This window comes from Pseudophryne corroboree, chromosome 4 (assembly GCF_028390025.1).
Source record: "Pseudophryne corroboree isolate aPseCor3 chromosome 4, aPseCor3.hap2, whole genome shotgun sequence".
Lineage (NCBI taxonomy): Eukaryota > Metazoa > Chordata > Amphibia > Anura > Myobatrachidae > Pseudophryne > Pseudophryne corroboree.
In genome coordinates this window covers 476,884,054-476,900,223 of record NC_086447.1, presented here as the reverse complement: position 1 = coordinate 476,900,223, position 16,170 = coordinate 476,884,054, and the positions used below count along the sequence as shown (strand labels likewise).

The 16,170-nt window shown below is 47.5% G+C and overlaps 1 protein-coding gene across 2 annotated transcripts in view; it reads left to right on the top strand.

The window, feature by feature from the left end:
- HACE1 (HECT domain and ankyrin repeat containing E3 ubiquitin protein ligase 1) overlaps positions 1 to 16,170 on the top strand; it is a 185,466-nt gene that overhangs the window by 112,996 nt on the left and 56,300 nt on the right. For both annotated transcript variants that reach the window (XM_063917044.1, XM_063917042.1), the window contains exon 12: positions 8,728 to 9,071. In XM_063917044.1, coding sequence (XP_063773114.1) covers positions 8,728 to 9,071 — 344 coding nt within the window. The remainder of the gene's footprint in view (positions 1 to 8,727; positions 9,072 to 16,170) is intronic.

Genomic DNA, 16,170 nt, shown 5'->3' with positions numbered 1-16,170 from the left:
CTGCCCCTGGTTGCAGCCACTGCGTGTGATGTCACGCAGCCACTGCGACCCGCCCCCTGCACGGACCGCTCCCCCTCACGCCCAGCGACCGCCTCTGCCTGTCAATCAGGCAGAGGCAATCGCTGGGGAACGACTGCCTTCGGCCGCCCGGCATATGCCGGCTCACTCCGGCGCATGCGCAGTTCCGACCCGATTGCTGCGCCACGATAAACTGCAGCGAGCGATCGGGTTGGAATGACCCCCTTAGTTGGGGCACTCTTCGGAAAGATTAAGATAAAACGTATCATTTATTTCTCTGACATCCTAGTGGATGCTGGGAACTCCGTAAGGACCATGGGGAATAGCAGCTCCGCAGGAGACTGGGCACAACTAAAGAAAGCTTTAGGAATACCTGGTGTGCACTGGCTCCTCCCTCTATGACCCTCCTCCAGACCTCAGTTAGAATGTTGTGCCCGGCTGAGCTGGATGCACACTAGGGGCTCTCCTGAGCTCTTAGAAAAAGAAAGTTTATTTTAGGTTTTTTATTTTCAGTGAGATCTGCTGGCAACAGACTCACTGCTACGAGGGACTTAGGGGAGAGAAGCGAACCTACCTGCTTGCAGCTAGCTTGGGCTTCTTAGGCTACTGGACACCATTAGCTCCAGAGGGATCGAACACAGGCCCAGCCTCGGTCGTCCGGTCCCGGAGCCACGCCGCCGTCCCCCTTACAGAGCCAGAAGCAAGAAGAGGGTCCTGGAAATCGGCGGCAGAAGACTTCGGTCTTCATCAAGGTAGCGCACAGCACTGCAGCTGTGCGCCATTGCTACCCATGCACACCTCACACTCCGGTCACTGATGGGTGCAGGGCGCTGGGGGGGGGGGGGGGCGCGCGCCCTGGGCTGCAATATTGAGTACCTTGGCTGGCAAATAACACATAATATAGTCATAGAGACTATATATGTGTAAAATACCCCTGCCAGATATACATAGAAAAAAGCGGGAGAAGTCCGCCGAAAAAGGGGCGGGGCTATCTCCCTCAGCACACTGGCGGCATTTTCCCTCACAGCTCCGCTGAAAGGATTGCTCCCAGGCTCTCCCCTGCAGTTTCCTGACTACATAGGGTAAAAAAGAGAGGGGGGGCACTAAATTTAGGTGCAATATTGTGTATACAAGCAGCTATTGGGAAAAATCACTCAGTTATAGTGTTAATCCCTGTGTTATATAGCGCTGTTGGTGTGTGCTGGCATACTCTCTCTCTGTCTCCCCAAAGGGCTTTGTGGGGTCCTGTCCTCAGTCAGAGCATTCCCTGTGTGTGTGCGGTGTGTCGGTACGGCTGTGTCGACATGTTTGATGAGGAGGCTTATGTGGAGGCGGAGCAGGTGCCGATAAATATGATGTCACCCCCTGCGGGGTCGACACCTGAGTGGATGGTTATGTGGAAGGATTTACGCGACAGTGTCGACTCCTTACATAAAAGGTTTGACGACATAGCAGATGTGGGACAGCCGGCTTCTCAGCCTGTGCCTGCCCAGACGTCTCTAAAGCCATCGGGGGCTCTAAAACGCCCGCTACCTCAGATGGCAGACACAGATGTCGACACGGATACTGACTCCAGTGTCGACGATGATGAGACTAGTGTACATTCCAATAGAGCCACCCGTTACATGATTACGGCAATGAAAAATGTGTTGCATATTTCTGATATTACCCTAGGTACCACAAAAAAGGGTATTATGTTTGGGGAGAAAAAACTACCAGTGGTTTTTCCCCCATCTGATGAATTAAATGAAGTGTGTGAAGAAGCGTGGGCTTCCCCCGATAAGAAACTGGTAATTTCTAAAAGGTTACTAATGGCGTACCCTTTCCCGCCAGAGGAAAGGTCACGTTGGGAGACATCCCCTAGGGTGGACAAAGCGCTCACACGTCTGTCAAAAAAGGTGGCACTACCGTCTCCGGACACTGCCGCCCTAAATGAGCCTGCAGATAGAAAGCAGGAGGCTATCCTGAAGTCTGTATATATACACACTCTGGTATTATACTGAGACCGGCTATTGCTTCAGCATGGATGTGCAGTGCTGCAGCTGCGTGGTCAGATTCCCTGTCGGAAAACATTGATACCCTAGACAGGGACACTATATTGCTAACCGTAGAGCATATTAAAGACGCTGTCTTGTACATGAGAGATGCACAGAGGGATATTTGCCGGCTGGCATCTAAAATAAACGCAATGTCCATTTCTGCCAGGAGAGGATTGTGGACTCGGCAGTGGACAGGAGATGCAGTTTCTAAAAGGCACATGGAAGTATTACCTTACAAGGGTGAGGAGTTGTTTGGGGATGGTCTCTTGGACCTCGTTTCCACAGCGACAGCTGGGAAGTCAGCATTTTTACCCCATGTTCCCTCACAGCCAAAGAAAGCACCGTATTATCAGGTACAGTCCTTTCGGCCCCAGAAAGGCAAGCGGGTTAGAGGCGCGTCCTTTCTGCCCAGAGGCAGAGGTAGAGGGAAAAAGCTGCAACATACAGCCAGTTCCCAGGAACAAAAGTCCTCCCCCGCTTCCTCTAAGTCCACCGCATGACGCTGGGGCTCCACATACGGAGCCAGGTACGGTGGGGGCCCGTCTCAAGAACTTCAGCGACCAGTGGGCTCGCTCACGGGTGGATCCCTGGATTCTAGAAGTAGTATCTCAGGGGTACAAGCTGGAATTCAAGACATCTCCCCCTCGCCGTTTCCTCAAATCTGCCTTGCTGACAGCTCCCCCGGACAGGGAGGCAGTGCTGGAGGCGATTCACAAGCTGTATTCTCAGCAGGTGATAATCAAGGTACCCCTCCTTCAACAAGGACGGGGTTACTATTCCACAATGTTTGTGGTACCGAAACCGGACGGTTCGGTGAGACCCATTTTAAATTTAAAATCCTTGAACACTTATACAAGAAGGTTCAAGTTCAAGATGGAATCGCTCAGGGCGGTGATTGCAAGCCTGGACGAGGGGGATTCCATGGTATCACTGGACATCAAGGATGCTTACCTGCATGTCCCCATTTACCCTCCTCACCAGGAGTACCTCAGATTTGTGGTACAGGACTGTCATTACCAATTCCAGACGTTGCCATTTGGTCTGTCCACGGCACCGAGGGTATTTACCAAGGTAATGGCCGAAATGATGATACTCCTTCGGAGAAAGGGAGTTTTAATTATCCCGTACTTGGACGATCTCCTTATAAAGGCGAGGTCCAGGGAACAGTTGTTGATCGGTGTAGCACTAGCTCGGGAAGTGCTACAACAGCACGGCTGGATCCTGAATATTCCAAAGTCGCAGCTGGTTCCTACGACGCGTCTACTGTTCCTGGGGATGGTTCTGGACACAGAACAGAAAAAAGTGTTTCTCCCGGAGGAGAAGGCCAAGAAGTTGTCATCTCTAGTCAGAGACCTCCTAAAACCAAAACAGGTGTCGGTGCACCACTGCACGCGAGTCCTGGGAAAGATGGTGGCTTCTTACGAAGCAATTCCATTCGGAAAGGTTCCATGCAAGGATCTTTCAGTGGGATCTGTTGGACAAGTGGTCCGGATCGCATCTTCAGATGCATCGGCTGATAACCCTGTCTCCAAGGACCAGGGTGTCGCTGTTGTGGTGGCTGCAGAGTGCTCATCTTCTAGAGGGCCGCAGATTCGGCATACAGGACTGGGTCCTGGTGACCACGGATGCCAGCCTTCGAGGTTGGGGGGCAGTCACACAGGGAAGAAACTTCCAGGGACTATGGACAAGTCAGGAGACTTCCCTACACATAAATATTCTGGAACTAAGGGCAATTTACAATGCCCTAAGTCAGGCAAGACCCCTGCTTCAACACCAGCCGGTGCTGATCCAGTCAGACAACATCACGGCGGTCGCCCATGTAAACCGACAGGGCGGCACAAGAAGCAGGATGGCAATGGCAGAAGCCACAAGGATTCTCCGATGGGCGGAAAATCATGTGTTAGCACTGTCAGCAGTGTTCATTCCCGGAGTGGACAACTGGGAAGCAGACTTTCTCAGCAGACACGACCTCCACCCGGGAGAGTGGGGACTTCATCCAGAAGTCTTCCAAATGATTGTACACCGGTGGGAAAGGCCACAGGTGGACATGATGGCGTCCCGCCTCAACAAAAAGCTAAAAAGATATTGCGCCAGGTCAAGGGACCCTCAGGCGATAGCTGTGGACGCTCTGGTAACACCGTGGGTGTACCGGTCGGTGTATGTGTTCCCTCCTCTGCCTCTCATACCCAAGGTACTGAGACTAATAAGAAGGAGAGGAGTAAGAACTATACTCATTGTTCCGGATTGGCCAAGAAGAGCTTGGTACCCAGAACTTCAAGAAATGATCTCAGAGGACACATGGCCTCTGCCGCTCAGACAGGACCTGCTGCAGCAGGGGCCCTGTCTGTTCCAAGACTTACCGCGGCTTCGTTTGACGGCATGGCGGTTGAACGCCGGATCCTGAAGGAAAAGGGAATTCCGGAGGAAGTTATCCCTACGCTTATTAAAGCTAGGAAAGAAGTGACCGCAAACCATTATCACCGCATATGGCGGAAATATGTTGCGTGGTGTGAGGCCAGGAAGGCCCCAACGGAGGAATTTCAGCTAGGTCGATTTCTGCACTTCCTACAATCAGGGGTGACTATGGGCCTAAAATTGGGTTCCATTAAGGTCCAGATTTCGGCTCTATCGATTTTCTTCCAAAAAGAACTGGCTTCACTACCTGAAGTTCAGACATTTGTTAAGGGAGTGCTGCATATTCAGCCCCCTTTTGTGCCCCCAGTGGCACCTTGGGATCTCAACGTGGTGTTGGATTTCCTAAAGTCGCATTGGTTTGAACCACTTAAAACCGTGGAACTAAAATATCTCACGTGGAAAGTGGTCATGCTGTTGGCCTTGGCTTCGGCCAGGCGTGTTTCAGAATTGGCGGTTTTGTCTTGTAAAAGCCCTTATCTGATTTTCCATATGGATAGGGCGGAATTGAGGACTCGTCCCCAATTTCTCCCAAAGGTGGTTTCAGCGTTTCATTTGAACCAGCCTATTGTGGTGCCTGCGGCTACTCGTGACTTGGAGGACTCCAAGTTGCTGGACGTAGTCCGGGCCCTAAAAATCTATGTTTCCAGGACAGCTGGAGTCAGAAAGACTGACTCGCTATTTATCCTGCATGCGTCCAACAAGTTGGGTGCACCTGCTTCAAAGCAGACTATTGCTCGCTGGATCTGTAGCACGATTCAACTTGCACATTCTGCGGCTGGACTGCCGCATCCTAAATCTGTAAAAGCCCATTCCACAAGGAAGGTGGGCTCTTCTTGGGCGGCTGCCCGAGGGGTCTCGGCTTTACAACTTTGCCGAGCAGCTACTTGGTCGGGGTCAAACACATTTGCTAAATTCTACAAGTTTGATACTCTGGCTGAGGAGGACCTAGAGTTTGCTAATTCGGTGCTGCAGAGTCATCCGCACTCTCCCGCCCGTTTGGGAGCTTTGGTATAATCCCCATGGTCCTTACGGAGTTCCCAGCATCCACTAGGACGTCAGAGAAAATAAGATTTTACTCACCGGTAAATCTATTTCTCGTAGTCCGTAGTGGATGCTGGGCGCCCGTCCCAAGTGCGGATTGTCTGCAATACTTGTATATAGTTATTGTTTAACTAAAGGGTTATTGTTGAGCCATCTGTTGAGAGGCTCAGTTATATTTCATACTGTTAACTGGGTCTAGTATCACGAGTTATACGTTGTGATTGGTGTGGCTGGTATGAGTCTTACCCGGGATTCAAAATCCTTTCCTTATTGTGTCAGCTCTTCCGGGCACAGTATCCTAACTGAGGTCTGGAGGAGGGTCATAGAGGGAGGAGCCAGTGCACACCAGGTAGTCCTAAAGCTTTCTTTAGTTGTGCCCAGTCTCCTGCGGAGCCGCTATTCCCCATGGTCCTTACGGAGTTCCCAGCATCCACTACGGACTACGAGAAATAGATTTACCGGTGAGTAAAATCTTACTTTTTATTCAATATAAAAATTGTAGGAGCAAAGAGGATTGACACACATTGGTGATAAAGTACTGTTTACTCAAATCAAAAACTGACCCAAGTGGGTCACAAATTCTGACTTGATAAGTCAAAGGTAAAAATAATATACAGTTGCATTAGATGGTACTCCAGTCATCATGTGGGACTTCTAAACAGAATCCCTAATTTTGTTGACTGTTAATTCCCATCTGGGTACGTTTTCAGTATACTATATGATATAGCTTGATTATTAATTGTGGCAGCTTTCCGAAAGAGTGTCTGTCTGTCTCACTAATGCTAGCCAAAGAATGCCTCTGTCTATTCTTAGATGCTTAACAAAAAGAAAAAAGGACCTTAGTCCTGAATCCTAATTCTGGTAAGGTAAAAGACACTTATGTACCTTACATATTGCATCATAACAAAGCAAGGAAATGCAATGCAGGAAAGGGGAATGGAAATCATCCTGCCTGTATACAAAGTTGCTAATACCATGCAGTCATGTGAAGTTTTCCAATAGCAGTTTTTTTTTTTTATTGGTATATAAAACTTGGGACAGAAGAGTTAGAAGAATCTCCCAATTCAAGCTTGAAGCTATAACTTCTGCTTTTCACCAATGGGTGCTTGCTGCACCTGGTATTCCCAGGAGGTCTCTCCTCCAAGTACTGACCATGCCTGATTAGCTTCTAAGATCAGATGAGATTGGGCGTTTCCAGTGAAGTATGGCAGTAATCTGCTGAATGAGAGAGTCTATCTTCCACCATTGGGGGATGCAGAGTGCACTTCTGCTGTCCAAATGCGTGTGATCTCGTATCCTTTTTTGGATGAGAGAGTGCACAGAAAATATGTGGAGAGAGAAAAATATGGAGTTGTCTGTGCTATCACTTCTTTCCCCACACCGTCATATACTTAGATAGAGGGACAGTGGGAAGGAGGGTGCAAAGCACAGAAAGTCCTAGGAAGAAAAAGAAGCCCTTTTGCTATTTATATATTATGTCCTGCCTGCATGAATATGTACAATGTCACCAGGCGTATAGACCTCTTAAACCCTCCTGCATGCAATGTAAGATGGTTTTAATGAGATACAATGTGTTATATTAAAGGTTTTTCAGATGCCTGCACCCAAAACCTGCATGCAAAGCAACATGGTTCCTGCATTTGTGTATGTTATTCTAATCTAGGCTCCAAGCTATATTGGAGGACACAATCAACGTTATATTAATATATTTCTATAATCCTTATTGTGTGCCCCAAGCGGCCATTAGTGGATCAATGTATAGAACACATAGGATGTCAGTATCTACTTTCCAGTAGTGTAGCCCCGGAGACCTCTGTCAGCAGAAGCTGAGATACCTTATCAGTATTTTAGCTACTAAAACATCTTCTTGTCCAAATGGCCTAAAGCTGTTTGAAACGGCTGTTTGAACAAGGTACCAGGCAGTGCGCGGCCTGGACCCACTTCTAGGGTACCTGGTATCGTATACACCCATTTGGGTTTACAGAATTGATGGTATAGAATTATCTCACTGTAAAGAGGGATTTGTACCTATATAGCAAATGTGCTGGAAATTGTATACAAACTTTTTTTAGAAAACTGAATTTTGACCATCTGTGTTTCAGGTGTAATCTGTTGCGCCATTCCTAAACCATTTTATTTGTGTCACATTTATATGCTGACTGCGCTGGACATCAGAAATAAAATGTCTCCATAGTGCATACACGGCCCCAAGGAGTACATTTCTCCAAGAAGAATTCTATGTACAAACACAACCCTTACAACTGTATTATAAGTGTAGATGAACAAATGTAGTACATTGGTAAAAAATGGAAATGACTCATCATGAATGTGTTGTGTTTGGTTTATATAGCATACACATTGCACCATTTTAATCTGACTTGGTAATTAAATAGGCTTTTGAAAATGCTTCTTCATATATATTTAATACATTCATGTTTAGTAAATGAAGACAGTGGCTCTGGAGAACAGTCTGTCCGTACCTGCACAGTAAAGCTTTATGAAACAGCAGTTAGTGTGTTGGGCATGGTATTGAAAATCTACACTGTCTAGATGGACAGTAAATAGGTTGTCACCATATGGTAGACATACATTAGGTTAACATGGTCAAAGGTTGACATGACAGTGGTTGACAGATATGTTTTGTATTTTCTTGGCCACATCTTGTATATTTCCGTGTGGACTCGCTTTGCTTGCCATGCTTCAGGGAAGGTTGTTTGCTCCACTGTGCTTGCCACAGATTACTATTCCCAATCTTCGTGCACGTGGATAGTAAATCAAGCAAATGTTGGGAAACATGTGTTGACCATTGTCATGCCCATCTTTTTTACCTGTCCTTTCATCTGTCAACCTTTTTGTACTTGTCGACCTATAGTGTGTCTAAATAGACCGTGTAGATCTATCCTCCAGATACCGTGTGATATACACACATCTTATACATTGCAGCAGGGAAAATGAGTATGGTATAGTACTAGCATGATGGTATCATTGTATGATATATGTTCAAGGCATGCATGTTTACAATCTAAACATTAATAGAGAAACTAAAAGGTTTGTGCGATACCCCTTTTGTTTTTGTATATCTTCTATATCTCATTCTCTTTTCTATAAAATAACTGTTTCAGTAAGCATTGCTGATTTACATGCCCAATTCTGCTTTCCAGTATTCTAATGCTGTGCTGTGATTTTGGTTTAAGTTTTATTTTATTCATTGCAGCCTTTAGAATTACTTTGGCATTCCTTAGATGAATGGTTAGTTCTCATAGCCACAGAACTGACTAAAAGCCAGAGAGACTCCACCAACATCACTTGCATTTTGCTGAAGCAGAAACCACTGGATCAACAAGATCTTTCTCTAGCTCATCAATCAGCTGTCGGAGAGAATGGAAGCACAGAACATCTCTCCGTATCACTAAGCACAGAGGACTTTAGGAGCTATGAAACTGTCGGGGCTCACGAAGCTGTTGCAGATGGTCAGGATGTTATCTCAATGACCTCAAATCGACTCAGTGCTGTCATACAAGCCTTCTATATGTGCTGTTCTTGCCAGATGCCTCTGGGGTAATTTATTTCTATTTTTCTTTTTTAGCCTGACAATGGTTAGGTGGTCAGATTCTAGTAACTATTCATCGTCTGTGTGTGCCGTGTTTCTTAGCCTAACCGTTCAATAGACTGGTCACTGTTGATCTTGTAGGGGGCAGTTATCTGTCGTCTTGTGTAATTCTGAGGTATACAAGACAGGGCAACATGGAACAGGGCAGTCTCCTTATGTGAGTTGTGAGATGGGGTGAAGCAAGAAGAAGCCACCGGCTTCTTAACTGTGCTAAATGATAAACCTGATATAACAGTGGAGTTACTGTACTAAAGTTTTTAAATCCATTTATGTCATCCTCTTGTTTTGAAAATAGGAATTGGAGTTTCCATGTTTTTTTAATCAGTTGATTGAAATTTCCTAATGAGGGTATTCACACTAAGGGCGGTATTCAAATGATATATCACGCCCAATTTCCTTTCTACAGTTATCCCAGTTATCAGGTTTAGCTGCGTAAACGGTTGAGCGCCTTGTTACCCCAGGGGGTAGTGAGCGGAAATGATGATACCACACCAGTCAGCAGAAACAGAATGGGTGTGGAAGGGGGCGGAAAGAATACCGCTAAGGGGTATATTCAGTTGAAGTCTGATCCATTCCGACATTCATTTTTTCGACAGGCGGCAGCTTTCGACTTCAATTGAATATACCCCTTAGAGGTATAGTCAGAGACAATGATATTTACATTGGGTGGTTTTGGGGGCAGGGATATGCTTTGCCATTATAAAAAATAATAATAATCCTTCGGACTCATCCATATGTTTCTTTTGTGTTGCAAACAGAATGCAATGTGGATTGTTTGAGTTAGCATAATGGAATTTACACGCTTTGCTCTTAATACAATGCTGCTTATGCTTTACTTACTAATTACTATATAGTTTATTTCTCTAGCATCCATAACGGATATTGGGGAGACTTAGTACGATGGAGTATAGACTGGGTCCAAAGGAGCCGGTGCACTTTAAATTTCTTAACTGGGTGTGCAGGCTCCTTCCCTTTATGCCCCTCCCACAGGCAGTTTAGAAAAAGTGCCCTCAGGAGAGGATGCACATCTCTTCAGCTCCAGAGAGTTTTCTTCAAGTTCTTTTAAACGTTTGTTATTTTCGGTATGCTGTTTGGGCAACAGCATACCTGCTCTGTGGGAGTTGGGGGGGGGTGTGGGGGGGGGGGGGGTGTGGGGGGGGGGGGCGGTCACCGGCCTTTGCGAGGTGCAGAGTCGCTTCCTTGCTGCAAGACCACCGTTGTTGTTCAGTGGGGCACTGCGCCTTATCTGTCACAATCGCAGCACGCCGCACACCCCTAACGTATGCCTGAAGGTGACGAGGTTCAAAGTACGGCTGAACACGGACGCGGCATACGGGCCCCTCCTGGGGGGGACCTGCTAGAGCCCCCCCCTTCCCCCGTGTAGACTGGCTACATATAGCTTGAACTAGCACTTGTGTGATGTTTTTAAGCAAACAGGAGACATTGCCAGTATAAAAAATCACTGTAGCTCCGGTGCCATTGTGGGGGGCGGAGCTACCTCAGAGTGGGACCAGCAGCGTTTTGGCACCTTCCTCTGCTTAATGCAGCCACAGACAACACACTGCGCTTCATGCCTCACAAGACACGTTGGAAAACTGGTACAGGGCATAGCAAAGGGGGAGAGCCGCTATTGTACACTATCTGGGTCCTCTACAGGACAGAAATTATTAGTGTTACTGTGATATAATTAGCTGTAAGCCTCACTGGGGTGTGCTGGTGTGTCTCCTTTCACATACAGTAAGGGCAGTAAAATATAACGGTCTGTGTGTATGTGTATGTTATTGTGCTTACTTTGAAACATGGGTAAACACAAGCTGTGCAGTGTATGTCACACTAGATTCTCTCCAGTATCATCTGATTCTGTTTTTTGTGAACAATGCAGCCAATCTTCACAGATCAGTGAAGGGGCTGGGTGAGAGGGTCCAGAGCCCTCCTGGCTAGGGTCTCTTAAAACTATGATGTCTGAAATGTCATCCCAGCTCACTGCTAATGTACAAAAAACTCAACTACTACAACAGGCTGTAGCAGACTTACAGTAGCTGCTAGGGCAGATGTTACACAGCCCCCCTTCCCTCATGCAGCACCACAGAAGCGTGGTTTGCCTGCTCTGCTCTCTGATTCAGATGAGGAAATACAGGAGGATGGGGAGGACTTGGATCCTGTTAGTGGGGATTCCGATTCTGCTCAGGGTATTGAACTCCTCATTCTGGCTACACGGGATGTGTTAAAGCTCCCTCTAGAGGACACTGCGTCACAGCAGTCGTTTTTCTTTCCACAAAACAAGCCTAATGTCACTTTCCCTGATTCTGCAGAGTTAGATGGCTTATTCAAGTTAGCCTGGAAAAATCCAGACATAAAATTCCAAGTGTCAAATCGTTTTTGCGCTTTCCCATTTGCTCCTGAAGGTAGGAAATTTTGGGAGGAACCCCTGGGGGTTGATGTATCAGTCTCTCGACTGTCCAAAAAGGCGGTGCTGCCTTCCCTGGATTCCTTTACTATAAAGGATCCTGGGGAGAGAAATATAGAAACTACACTCAAATCTATTTACATGGTAGCAGGTGTATCGCAGAGGCCGGTCATAGCAGGTTGCTGGATGACCCATGCCTTTCATACGTGGGCTACTCAAATTCAGGGGGGCCTCTCCGGGGATATGCCTCTGGTCACTATGGTGACTCTCCTCAAGCACATTCAGGACACTACACGCGTCCTGTGTGACTCACTTAAGGAGATGGGGAATATTAATGCCATGACTTCTGCCATGGCAATGTCGGCACGCAGGGCTTTGTGGTTGCGTCAGTGGATAGTGAACACAGAATCAAAGCGCAGTGTGGAATCCCTCCCCTTTTCTGGGGAATCGCTCTTTGGGGTTGAGTTGGATACGTGGATTTCCAAAGTCACGGCTGGGAAATCCACGTTTCTCCCCTCTGGGGCCCCGCCAGCTAGGCGTTCCTACCTGGGGCCATCTGTGCAGTCCTATTGGTCTTACAGATTTCAATGTAGAGCCAGAGGTGCCTCCAATGCGAATAGGGGCACCAGAGGTAAGTCAAAAAGACCTACCGTCACTGGCTCTCAGGAACAGAGCACCAGTTCTGCTTCCACTAAGTCCTCAGTATGACGGTGCCCACCCACCCTGAAGAGATCTCGAGGTGGGAGCTCGACTGCGTCACTTCAGCCGCATCTGGGAAGACTCCTGCCAGGATACCTGGGTAAGGGAACACATTTCTCAGGGCTACAAGCTGGAGTTCGACCGTGCGCCTTCCCAATGATTTTTCAAATCAAGCTTACTTGCTTTGGAGGATACGCAGTTTACGTTGCAACAGGTCATCCGAAAGTTGGTCCAGTCCCACGTCATTGTTCCAGTACCGATACCACAGCGAGGCAGGGGTTATTACTCCAACCTGTTTTTGGTACCAGAGCCAGATGGCTCGGTACGGCCTATTTTGATTGTAAAGTCCTTGAATCTTTACCTGAATGTTTTCAAGTTCAAAAGGGAATCCTTGAGGGCAGTGATTGCGGCCCTGGAAGAACAGCAATTCCTGGTTTCCTTGGATATCAAGGATGCCTACCTTCATATTCCAATTTGGCCACCTCATCAGGTTTATCTGAGGTTTGCCCTACTGGACGATCATTATCAGTTCCAGGCACTACCCTTTGGCCTGTCCACGGCTCCGTGAGTATTCACGAAAGTGATAACAGAGATGATGCTCCAACTCCAGGTCCAGGGGATCAATGTTGTCCCTTACCTGGATGATCTTCTGATAAAAGCAAGATCCAGGGAGCTTTTATTGCTCCATATCGACCACACTATCCAACTTCTGTCACACCCTCGGTGGATTCTCAATCTACAGAAGTCCCACCTGGAGCCGACCCAACGGCTCCTGTTCCTGGGGATGTTGCTGGATACAGTGGCCAAGAGCGTGTTCCTCCCGGAGGACAAAGCGAGACAACTTCATGAGATGGTCCGCATGGTGCGCCGACCAATTTGAGTATCCATACATCTTCGCATCAAATTGTTGGGGAAGATGGTTGCCTCATACGATGCAATCCAATATGGGAGGTTCCATGCCAGAACATTTCAATTGGATCACATCTTCAGATGCACCGGATGATTCAGCTGTCACCTCATGCCAGGATTTCCCTCCTGTGGTGGCTGCAGTCCTCCAATCTACTGTAAGGCCGGAGTTTCGGGATTCAGGATTGGACCCTCCTCACGACTGATACGAGTCTGCGAGGATGGGGTGCTGTCACCCAGGGTGTACAGTTCCAGGGCAGGTGGTCAGCCCTCGAAGCCCTCCTTCCGATCAACATTCTGGAACTTTGGGCGATCTACAATGCTCTGCTTCAGGCCTCTCCTCTGCTCATAGATCACGCAATTCAAGTTCAGTCGGACAACGCCACAGCAGTGGCGTACATCAGTCGACAAGGAGGAACAAAAAGCAGAGCCTGCATGCGAGAGGTGTCAAAAATACTCCTCTGGGCAGAAAGAAATGCAAGAGCAATGTTGACAATCTTCATTCCGGGTGTGGACAACTGGGAAGCGGACTTCCTGAGTCGTCACGATCTCTACCCGGGTGAGTGGGGACTCCACCATCAGGTGTTCCAACAGATCATCCACCGGTGTGACTGGCCGCAGATAGATATTGATGGCTTCTCGTCTCAACCAGAGGCTTCACTGGTATTGCTCACGAACCAGGGACCCTCAGGCAAGGATGCACTGATGTCGCCTTAGCCTTACCGGCTGGTCTACCTGTTTCCTCCGATTCCGTTGCTCCCAAGAGTGCTCAAGCGAATCAGAAATCAAGGTGTCCAGGCAATTCTGAGTGCCCCGGATTGGCCTCTGAGGCCGTGGTACGTGGATCTTCTGGACATGTCCGTCGAAGACCCTTGGCCTCTACCACTAAGAAGCGATCTTCTTCAACAAGGACCGTTCGCCTACCCGGACTTACGGCGACTTCGTTTGATGGCATGGAAGTTGAGCGGAACATCCTAGCTCACAAGGGCCTTTCCAAAAAACTTTATTGCTACCATGGTTGAGGCCAGGAAACCTGTGACGTCAAAACACTATCATCATATCTGGAGAAGCTATGTCTGTTGGTGCGAGGAATGCACATATCCACCTGCAGAGTTCCACTTTGGACATTTCTTAAATTTCCTGCAGGCTGGTGTGGATAAGGGCTTGCGTCTGGGTTCCATTAAGGTCCAGATTTCGGCGCTTTCCATTTTCTTCCGGAAGAAATTGGCACTGTTGCCAGAAGTTCAGACCTCCCTGCAAGGGGTACTCCACATACAACCTCCTTTTGTGCCGCCTACGGCACCCTGGAATTTGAATGTGGTGTTGGAATTTCTACAGTCCTCCTGATTTGAGCCTTTGATGACGGTAGAAGACAAGTACCTCACTTGGAAGACAGTGATGTTACTGGCCCTGGCTTCTGCTAGATGTGTCTCAGAATTGGGGGCCTTATCGTGTAAAAGTCCATACTTTGTCTTTTACGAGGACAGAGTGGAGCTCAGGACTCAGCAGCAGTTCCTGCTGAAGGTTGTCTCTGCGTTTCACTTCAGTCAACCTATTGTGGTTCTATCCAGTTCTGACCCTTCTGCTCCTCTGGAGGCATTGGATGCTGTGCAAGCCTTGAAGTTCTATGTCAAGCGAACGGCTCGGATCAGAAAGACGAATTCCTTGTTCGTGCTCTATGATGCGCAGAAGAAGGGTTGTCCTGGCTTACTATCCAACAGGCCTATCTATCGGCAGCCTTACCTATTCCTAAGTCTCTGAAAGCCCACTCTACAAGATCTGTGGGCTCTTCCTGGGCGGCTGCCCGTGGAGTCTCGGCCTTGCAACTATAACTAGCCTTGCAACTATAACTAGCGGCTACCTGGTCGGGGAAGAACACCTTTGTGAAGTTCTACAAGTGCTATACCCTGGCCAAAGAGGATACCCAGTTTGGGCAGGCAATGCTGCAGCAGTCTCCGCACATTCCTGCCTGTTCTGGAAGCTTTGGGACGTCCCCATTGTACCAAGTCTCCCCAATATCCCTTATGGATACTAGAGAAAATAGGATTTTAATTACCTACCAGTAAATCCTTTTCTCGTAGTCCATAAGGGATATTGGGCACCCGCATCAGTGTGTTGACTTTTCTGCAGGTTCTTTTTTATATGGTTAACTGTTCAGCTATTGCTGTGTTGTTACCAGCCGTTGCTGGTTGTTATATGTTCGTGGTGTGCTGGTATTAAATCTCACCACTCTTTGTTATCATGTTCCTTCTCTCATATATGTCCTTTTCTCCTTTGGGCACTGTTTTACCTATAACTGCCTGTGGGAGGGGGAATAGAGGGGAGGAGCCAGCACACCCAGTGAAGAAATTTAAAGTGCACCGGCTCCTTTGGACCCTGTCTATACCCCATCGTACTAAGTCTCCTTAATATCCCTTATGGACTACAAGAAAAGGATTTACCGGTAGGTAATTAAAATCCTATTATTCCCGATATGGGTGTTGTTGCAATGAACTGTTGTCATTGCCATTTTATTGTGGTAATCACTGTGCTGTGTATATCACTACTGTGGTTCTTTTGTTTTGTCTGGAAGTTTTGTTTGTAAGAAGTCCAGTTAGTTTGTTTTTTGTATGAAATTTGTTTATTACAGTTTTAACCTTTAATGTTTGATACTGTAACCCATGAGGGCACCCATACAGGAGATAAGTGGGAGTCCCTCCAGTAAAAACTGAGCTATTGTCTTAAAATCATAGTTAGACACTAATGTGTATACTGTCTATGAGAAGTGTAGAGCTGATGGTCGAGAGTTGACAGTAGGATGGAAGAGGTCATGTAATTTGATGGCAGTGACAACTATCCAGTCTACCTTCATTATACACATCCTGCTCCTAGCTGTTCAGATTATCCTTCTGCTTCTGTTTCTGCTCAGTGAGACTTTAGTTTCCATGGGTACTTGAGGCATTTGGGGAAAATGTATTACCCGTCGTTCTGGGGGAGAAGCGGTATCGGCGCACGTTATGTGCGCTATACTGCTTCTCCCCCATGTATAAAGGCAG